This window comes from Spinacia oleracea, chromosome 4 (genome assembly GCF_020520425.1).
Source record: "Spinacia oleracea cultivar Varoflay chromosome 4, BTI_SOV_V1, whole genome shotgun sequence".
NCBI lineage: Eukaryota > Viridiplantae > Streptophyta > Magnoliopsida > Caryophyllales > Amaranthaceae > Spinacia > Spinacia oleracea.
This window is the reverse complement of record NC_079490.1, coordinates 22,338,056-22,347,574: the sequence shown is the minus strand read 5'-3', so window position 1 is coordinate 22,347,574 and position 9,519 is coordinate 22,338,056. Positions and strand designations below refer to the sequence as shown.

Sequence of the window (9,519 nt, the reverse complement as noted above, 5' to 3'; positions counted from 1 at the left end):
CCGTACGGCCAATGCGATGGTGGGGGTGATCAACCGGTTGAAGTCCGCGTTGGTTCGAGCTCGGTCTGCACTTTCTTGCAGGAGCCCCCACTCTACTCGGGTAATGTGCCCTCTTTTTTTCTTTTGATCTGTACCTTTTGTTTGGCTTTCGGTTATTCACTCTCTTTTTTGTCCTTTTTTGTAGACGGCTGCTGGACGCGCCGGGGCCGACGACGTGGGTCCCTCGGGCGGGGGACACGGTCGTGAGAGAGGGAGGACACGACACTCGCCCCTACGGCATCACCGTTTCGACGCGGGGGTGAGTTCTTCCGGGGAGAGGTCCGAGCCGGAGCGTAGGCGACGTTCCGTGTCGGTGGCCCGAGAGCCTAGCCCCGAGTTGCAGTCACAACCTCATTTTTGGGGTGACTCTGGCTGGGGGCCCTCATACCACGGGGAGTGGAGTGGATGGACCGACGAGGCTTCGAGACATGGAGCCGATGACGAGTCTTAGGCTTACCTCCTGTTTTGTACATATTCATTCTTGTATTCCGCATGTATATATATATTTTTTTGCGATTTTTGGTGCAAGAATGTTTTGAGCCTTTCTAAACCAACGACGAATTTTGTTTTAACATATTATAGCAATATTAGCTTTCTAAACCAACGACGAATTTTGAAAAGGAAAAGACTTTCGTAAAAATAATGAGTTCATATAAGAGTGCACACATATTTTTAGACTAACCGACTACTTGGGGTATTACATATGCATGTTCACTATTTTTTTGTTTTTTGCCGACTCGTGCCATACTCCTTTGTTGGGCTTGTTCCTGGAAATTCTTGTGGCTTTGTTTTTCATTCTATTTGGTCTTGCCCGTGCATGGGTTAGGGTAGAGTGCCCTTTGCAATATCTTTTCTTCTTGATGCGTTGCATGACTTTATTATTTTTTAATTTTTATTGGACCGAATCCTTGAGAAAGATTGCCTACGTATCTTGTCAGCACTACTACAAAAATAGGCAAAGAGACCCTTAATGAAAGACCCTTTGAACAACATAACGGGTCTCTTTAGTATAAGAAATCTAATATTAATAATGACGGGTCTCTAAGGTATATTGGACCCCGCATGCCACACTAAGTCTAAAAGGGACGAGACCCTTTAACTAAGCCAACGGGTCTCTACGTTACATCGGCCCCACAAATATGTCGCTTATAAAAAAAGAATTTTTAAAGGGCAAGAAAAAAAGACCTAATAAGTAAGGACACGGGTCTCTTTTTTCAATCCTAAATTAAAATAAACAAATGAAATTAAACGCTTTTCAGATTCACTTTCGTACCCTCTCTCCTCATAACTCACGTTGCTGATCTTAATTCCAATCTCCCTCTCCTTCATCCTCTATCAACCATATCGCCTACTACCCCTACTCGTCCATGTCCGATTTGGAGATGGTTTGCTCCGGATCTTGACAGATCAGAATCGACTGGTTCTTGAGGTTGCGGAACATTTGCGGGAGAATATGGTTAGGATTATTGCTATGGATGCTACTGAAGGTCTTGTTCGTAGTCGACCGTTTTGAACACTGAATCTCTTATTACCGTAAGATCTCGTTATTTTTGCTGTTTTCAATTTCAGCAAAATAAAATTTATGATTCGATATGTTTTGAATAAAAAATAGAAATATGGGGGTATTTTTAGGGTTTTGTTGATTTGCATTTTTTATTTTAGATCTATTTTTGTAGATATTTGGATCTTGATTTGTTGTGGTTTTGATTATGGTCGATTTTGCGGTAGTCAAATTAGAGATTGTTCATTTCAAAGTTGTGAGCAACTACCGTGTCGTGTTATATAAGTGAACATAGAATTACTTGTGAATGGTATGAATTGGTTTTGTATCCATTAATATGTGTAGTATAGATTAATCAATACCATAAAGTTTGAGAAGTTGAATATTTTTTTACACGATTAATAAATAGATGGAGGTGTGTTGTGATCCAACCCCTAGAATTTTCCCTTGCTAGTATACTTGCCTAGGATCTTCTTTAGCCCATGGTGGTGGAGTTTCTCTGATACTGATATGCCATTACTTGATAGCCTCCTGTGCCCACAATGCTCTAGATTGGTGATTTACCTAATGCATTGGCACATTTTTATATTAAGGTATCGTGTATGTCCTAGATGAACCTTGTTGGTACTTGTACAAATTTAGATGCTACTTTAATGCCACTTTAATGATGATGAGTTTGTTGAGTAACACCGGTGAAGACATGTTAGGAAAAGAGGAAACATTGTTGGTTAATATATATTTAGAGTGTCAAGTGATTTCCACTTCATTGCCAGAAAACTTTTCAATGGATTAAACCCTTTTAATATGAAATTCGTTGCTTAAAGATGCATAGTTGTGCACTTGCTCTACCTACTGACCTAGACCTCAGTAAGATATCTGTTCATCCCTCGTCAGCTTGACGCCTTGGTGTATCCCAATTTCCTTGGGTCCATCGCCAAATCAAGGTACCCGACTACCCGTATAATGAGCCAGTTAATAGTTCTCTTGTAAGGTATTATTCATATGCTAACTCTATTATATGTTGTGTTTTTAGTGAAGGAATACTAGGTAGAATCATGTCGTAGTTTAAATACCTTCCTCAACAGGCAGGGAGTAGGGGGGGCATAAATCCTTTCAGCCAATACTTTGCCTGATTAGTGCCTTGGGTTTGGATGATTGTGTTCTTAATCATTTGCTTAGATGTTTAGCTTGATTGATCAAACAAATGAACAATTTGTTGTGCCCTGTAATCATTCTGATTCCAAACCATGATTATACAACTAATTAGAAAGTTACCTACCAATATTACCTAAAAGTTAAAATAAACATTTTTAAATGAAGTTTTAGAAGTCTTTTACTCTGTTGTTGTTAACTTATCATCCTTCTGTACCATTAGATTCATATTCAACTGAGAAGTTTCAAGGTCTTCATTCGAAATCTAACAGTTTCAGTGATTTATTTGAGCTATATGAGTGTGAGTTTGAGTGCGTTCTCTCACTTCTCTGGTAGTTTAAGTGTAGTATAATTATTATTTGGATGTTTCTCTTTGTGCATAATATAGTGAATCTTAAAGGTCCTCAAAGATACAACTATCTGTTTTTAAGATTTAGCTTTATATCTACAAGGTTGAATCTCTGAAATCTCATAGGACAGATGGATGTTTTCCCAAACCTGGGAGGGTTTGTCAGGCATTGGACATAAAATTAGGAATATTAGCCTTTTGTGGATTTCCACTTCACTTTCTCTTTATCCTCGACCTTAATTGACCTTGGAAAAAAGGAGTGTTATGTCGTGCATGGTGTTATCTAAGTAAAGGCGTTATTTTCTCATGTTAGGTTAGGAAAGTAGATTTGCACATTCTATAATTCTTTTATCTGTCAGTAACTCATGCTTTCTCTTGATGCAATGTTTACTACTGAGGTGCATGAATTTAATTGGATTATCCTGATGTTAGGCAAAAGTGAAAATATGAGCATTAGGAAAAGATTCAGATATCTTTTTTGTCAAATTTATTACTCTGTACCTTTTGGCGTTTAACGTTTAATTGATTGTAACCTGCCTTTACAAGGTGTTCTTAGTTGATGAAAGTATCATTGAGTTTCTTTCTATTTGTCTATAAATTTATGTATGGAATTTCTTGATCTTTAACATGCTAATATGTCAAATTTTCCATTTATATAACTATATCTTATTTTCACAGTAAATATGCCAGTAGGCTGACTAAATTAAAGAAAAAAGTGGTGGCTTCAAAAGCTTTGTATATTTCCATTGTCAATGTTGTATTAAATGTTGTCCGTCGGCACAAGACGGTCACCGATGCTAGTTAATTTGGAGCATATGGCATCTCAAGCTCCTATCCGGTCTCTGGAGGAGGTATGTTATTGATATCTGACCAGGTATAAATAATGCATATATATTTTAATCATGTAAACAAATTTCTTGAACGGGTTGATGAATTAGACAATTACCCTGAGCTTAGCAGTACACGCATCTGATACGTTCAATTCTGCTAATTTGCAGAGCTACGTACAAAGCTGCAGCCTTTTTCTTTGGCCTTGTTGGCATATGGTAAAGTTAATGGTTTACTGACAAGAAAGGACTTCCAACGAGCCGCATCTCAGGTATTGCATTGCTGACTTCTGAGTATTGTGTCTATGAATCTTGACGATTCTGATATTTTTTTGTTGGTTTGTGAAACTAGGAATCCTAGAATTTTAGAAAATGTTCAATTAGTGAATATAAGACGTCTTCTTTTGGATCACAATTGCACAAGTGATGTCACAATATATATGTTTTGCCTGCACTCTGCAGTATGATTTACGTTGAAAACACAACTAATATTGCGGTTGAAAGATGGATTGATGAACCAGGGGAACTGAAACGGATTAATGTAACAAGATTGGTCACATTAATTAACTTACATGTTGTTCTTTGACTAGATATTATAAGTTAGTATGCCAGTATGTGCGTGTTTGGGTTAATGTTTGTCACAACTCCGTATGAGGCTTTTGTGCAGGGCTCCTCTTATTTTTAGTTGAGTAGGAGCTATATTCTGCTTTTCGTATCAAAAACCTGAAATTTGAGGTTGATTTAAGTGAGCAGGAAATCCTTGTTATTGGAATTATAAGGTGCATTTTGGAATTTAACTCTTATGTCTTTGAAATCAGTCAAACTGATTTGGAGTATGCCTTTGTGAATTATTCAGTCTTTCTAGATGTAATCTACTACAAGAGTAGTCATGTATGCAGTCTCTTTAAACTCTCTTTAAACTCTGCGAGAAGAACTGATGCATGTTGCAGGATGTCTTATTCTATGTTATGTGACAATGTCATTTATTGAATGACTGGTATATTTTATGTAATTTGCAGTACCATGAATGGACAAAGAAAATAGAATGTTTCAACAGAATAGGGGCAAGCCATCTCTTACCTATAATCGTTTATGAAGATTGTTGGTTATCTCTCGTCTGTTTGAAAAATTTATGGCGTACGACTTCAGAGATATACATAGTATTAATTTTTTATTAGGTTTATATAGGTTGTAACAAGATTTTACTCCTTTACTTGCACAACATTTGTATTTTTAGAGGTAAAATTTAGATTTATGAAAGTGAACGATCATGAATGAGTAATTTAGTAGAATGATTTTCTGCTGTTTTCATTTTCTTTCGTGTTAATCTGTATGCCAACTTTTGTTACTTTCCCTTGGATTGTATGGTGATAAACGACGAGCACAACTCCATTGGAGAAGAATATCCCCCTTGGGGCTGTTGTAATCTTGTCCATAAAATGTTGTGTTTCAGTGTAATAGTCTTTTTGGTTAAGTAAACACACAGATTTTACTAAATTGGGGTTTGTTTTGATGCAGCTGTTGTAGGGGTAGGTTCATCTGATGTTGAAGCAAAGTAGACAGGTTTACAATATTGATATAGGTGTACTGAGGGAAGAAGGGTGATTAGTGATGGCTTTCAAGCCATTTGATTGGTATTGCCAGCCAGTGGCGAATGGTGTATGGGCAACAGCGGTGCAAAATGCTCTGGGAGCTTTTACACCCTGTACCACAGACACTATTGTGATTTGCATATCACATTTAGCTATGATGGGGCTGTGTGTATATCGAATATGGATAACCAACATGAATTTCAAAGCTGAGAAGTTTTGTTTGAGGTCCAAATATTACAACTACTTTTTGGCTTTGTTGGCTGGTTACTCTGCAGCTGAACATTTGTTCAGGTTAATCATGGGTGTTTCGGTGCTTAATTTGGAAGGGGAGGCTGGTCTTGCGCCATTTGAGGTATACTCTTCATTTTAATGCTTAGAAGTGAGAACTTGTTTTTGTTTAACTACGTTTGTTGCTGGACTTCATAATTCTCGTTGAATCTTGTTAAACCTTTGGCCTAATTTGAGGTATCTGAGTGTCATTTTGAAAGCTGGTTGGAATATAGATGTAAAAGAGTCTGAGTTATATAGGTGTATGAAATGTTGGAATAAAGATAAAAATATTATCTCTGTATATGTACATCCATTTGGGACTGAGATTCATTTCCTTTGGTGATGCAGCAAGTAAATTACAGTAATGCTAGAAAATGAGAAAAAGAAGGTTGGTTTCAACAATTTAGAGGATTTATGCAGATAGCTCCAAGAAGAAAGTGGCTGATGTAAGTGGACTTTATTGCTTCAAGATTTTATTGTTCATTGATCATTTTCAGATTTCTAAATTTGAGTTTAAACAATTTTTACATTCTACCTCAAAAATGTAATTACTGTTCCGTTTATTGGGGATTCGGAATTCAAAGTTTACATGTTTGGTGTTTATCGGCTCTGTATTTGTTATTAGGTTATCATGTTGAATCATATAGGGAACATAGAAGAAAACCTCTAAAGAGAAGAACATGAAAGAGGCTTGGAAGCTAAACCATGGAGATGGCATTGCCTTCTTGTTTTCTCTCAGAGAGCCAAACAACATTGAGAAAGTACGCCAGGAGGTTTGTTCAAGGGATGTTAGAGACTAGTATTATTGTTTTCATATTTAACTCAGTTGTTAATGGAGGTTTGTTGCTTGTAGAAGGTAAGGTGCAAGGGAAGTTCAAATTCGCAAACCACGCAAACAGAGGTGGAGGCGAACATATGCTTATGCCCGCACCGCTAATACTTATTATTTTCAATATGTTACTTTTGAATTATGTAGACTTTTGAGACTTATTATTTTATTTTTGGATATTACAATTGGTGTATAGTGGGATAATTTTTTTGTAATTATAAGAATTATTTTGGAATTGCCAAATTGTTTGAATGCTGATTTTTGGCCGAAAATTGTTTATGCTGATTTTTTTTTATTAAAAAATTATGAAAAGAGACCCGTTAGGTATAAAAAGGGATCTCTTGAGTATAATAATAAAAAAATCATAAAATATTCAAAGAGACCCCCTATTTAACATATGGGGTCTGAGTTTGTTAATTATAAAAATATTAAAAAACTCAAAGAGACCCCTTATCTTACATATGGGGTCTGAGTTTGCTGGATAAATTAATATTAAAAAATTTAAAGAGACCCCCTATGTTAAATATGGGGTCTAAATTTTTTTACAAACAGACCTAATATCTCTAAAAAGGGGTCTCTTCCCCTTCTATATTATTTTTTGCACGGTTAACATTACAGACCCATTTTCTTAAATAACGGGTCTCTTGTTTTTAACAAAGAGACCCCCTCTACATGGGGGGTCTCTTTAATAAAGAGACCCCCCTACCTAGAGACCCCCTTAAATGGGGTCTCTTAGGCCATTTTGAACGGGTCTCTTTGCCCTTTTTTGTAGTAGTGCAGAATCAGGTCGCGCGAAGTTCTGGCTTTTGAGAATTTTTTTGAAATGAAAGGGTGTTCATTACACGTTTGCTTCCCCCCCAAGTGTTCGTGGTTCTTTTGAGGGTTAGAAAAAGGAGTACGAACACTTGCAGAAGCGGGAGGTAGGTGGCAAGAGAGAATGACGCCCGATCAAGGGCGGAGGAAATATCGGCGCCCAGGCCTGGGCGTAAAAAATAACAGCGCCCAGTCCTGGGCGTTGAAGTTTTGTCCTTCGCTTTTTCTACTTTATCGAGTTTATGCCGTTTGCTTAGAGTAATGCGCAGAATGTTTGCTTATGAGTCTTAATGTGTTTTATTAGATGCCTTAACTCCGGACTGAATTTTATTAAATATGGTACTTTTTTAATTGGTCTAAGTTCGTGAGGTTAGTGAATTCCGCTCCATCTATGTCAGCTAGTTGGATTGCTCCGCCAGGTAGGATGGTCTTTACAAAATACGGTCCTGTCCAGTTAGGCCGGAATTTTCCTCGAGGGTCCGTAGTAGGTGCGCGGACTTCTTTTAATACAAAATCGCCTTCTTTGATATTTCGAGGTTTGACTCTTTTGTTGAATTGCCTTGCGATGCGCTTTTGATACACTTGCACGTGATGTAGAGCTCTTAACCTCCGTTCGTCTAAAAGGACGAGCTCGTCGTACCTAGCTTGAACCCAATCAGCTTCGGGTAGCTTGCTTTCTAGGAAGATCCGGAGGGAGGGAATCTCCAACTCGACCGGTTGAACTGCTTCCATTCCGTATACCAAGGAGTAGGGTCTTACTCCAATGGAGGTGCGGATTGAGGTTCGATAGCCCCATAATGCGAAGTGTAATTTGTTGGGCCAATCCTTATAATTTTCGGCCATTTTTTCGATTATGACTTTAATATTTTTGTTGGCCGCCTCTACCGCGCCGTTCATTTGCGGCCTGTAGGGAGAGGATTTATGGTGTTTGACATGATATTTTTCGAGCAGGTCTTGGACTTCGGCCCTGAAGTGGGAACCTTGGTCACTTATGATTTCACGTGGAACCCCGTATCGATAGAATATGTTCTTTTCTAGGAATCGAGCGACATGTTTGGCCGTTAATTTTGCATAGGAGACGGCCTCTACCCCTTTAGTGAAGTAATCAATTGCGACTAAAACGTACTCGTGTCCCCCTACGCCTGTTGGTGTTACCTTGCCGATTATATCTATACCCTTGGTGGAAAAGGGCCATGGAGAAGTGAAGGTGTATAGTTCTGAGGGAGGCAAATGGTTAATGTTACTGAAGATTTGGCATTTTGGGCAAGTTTTTACAAAGTGATGACAATCAGTTTCTATAGTGGTCCAATAGTACCCTGAGCGGGATATTTTTCGGGATAGCATTTTTCCGTTCATATGGGGTCCGCACACGCCGTTATGGTATTCTTCCATTAGTCTTTGGGCTTGGTTTTGATGGATATAAAGTAACTTGATTTTATTCGGCGTGTATTTGTATAGTTCTCCCAGAATTATGCTATATTGTGAAGCGAGGAGGCGTAGGGCCTTTTGTGCTCGCGGGGAAGTGTTTGGGGGAAATTCCCCACTTGTTTTGTAACGAAGGATGTCCGTGTACCATGGTTCTTCTTCGGTGTTTTCAGGTTCGGAGTCTATGGCACAACAATAAGCCGGCTCTTTCCTTCGTTCGACCCGAAGGGTCATTCCGTCCCATTCATTCGGGATGTTGAGCATTGAAGCTAGCTTCGGTAGTGCATCCGCGAATTGGTTGTCGTCTCTTGGCAAGTACGTATACTCGATTTTTTCAAATTGGTCGACTATTTGGTCTAAGTGAGCTTGATATTTTGAGAGACTAGTGCTTCGGACCTTCCATCTTTTGGATATATGGTTGATTATTAGGGAAGAATCCCCGAAGACTTGTAGATGTTTGACTCCGAGGCTAACTGCGGCCTCTAGCCCAACTATGCAGGCCTCGTATTCGGCGGCATTGTTTGTGGCCTCGAAGTCAAGTTTGACGGAAATTGGTATATGGGCTCCTTCGGGACTGACTAGGAGAACTCCGACGCCGCATCCTTTTTCGTTGGACGCGCCATCGAAGTATAGTGTCCACTAGTCGTCTCGTATCATCAGAAGTTCCTCGTCGGGGAGGAGGTAAGCTTTCGTGGTTTCCTCATTCGTGGCATGCTCGGCCA

At 38.8% G+C, this 9,519-nt stretch overlaps 1 protein-coding gene across 1 annotated transcript; it reads left to right on the top strand.

Annotated features, from left to right (window-relative positions):
* The first annotated feature begins 5,479 nt into the window (after positions 1-5,479).
* Positions 5,480-6,140, top strand: LOC130460005 (ABC transporter C family member 1-like). The gene is made up of 2 exons (XM_056827656.1): positions 5,480-5,812; positions 6,079-6,140. Exons 1-2 carry the CDS (start codon positions 5,480-5,482, stop codon positions 6,106-6,108), a joined length of 363 nt encoding a protein of 120 aa, XP_056683634.1. The 3' UTR covers positions 6,109-6,140.
* The last annotated feature ends 3,379 nt before the right edge of the window (positions 6,141-9,519 follow it).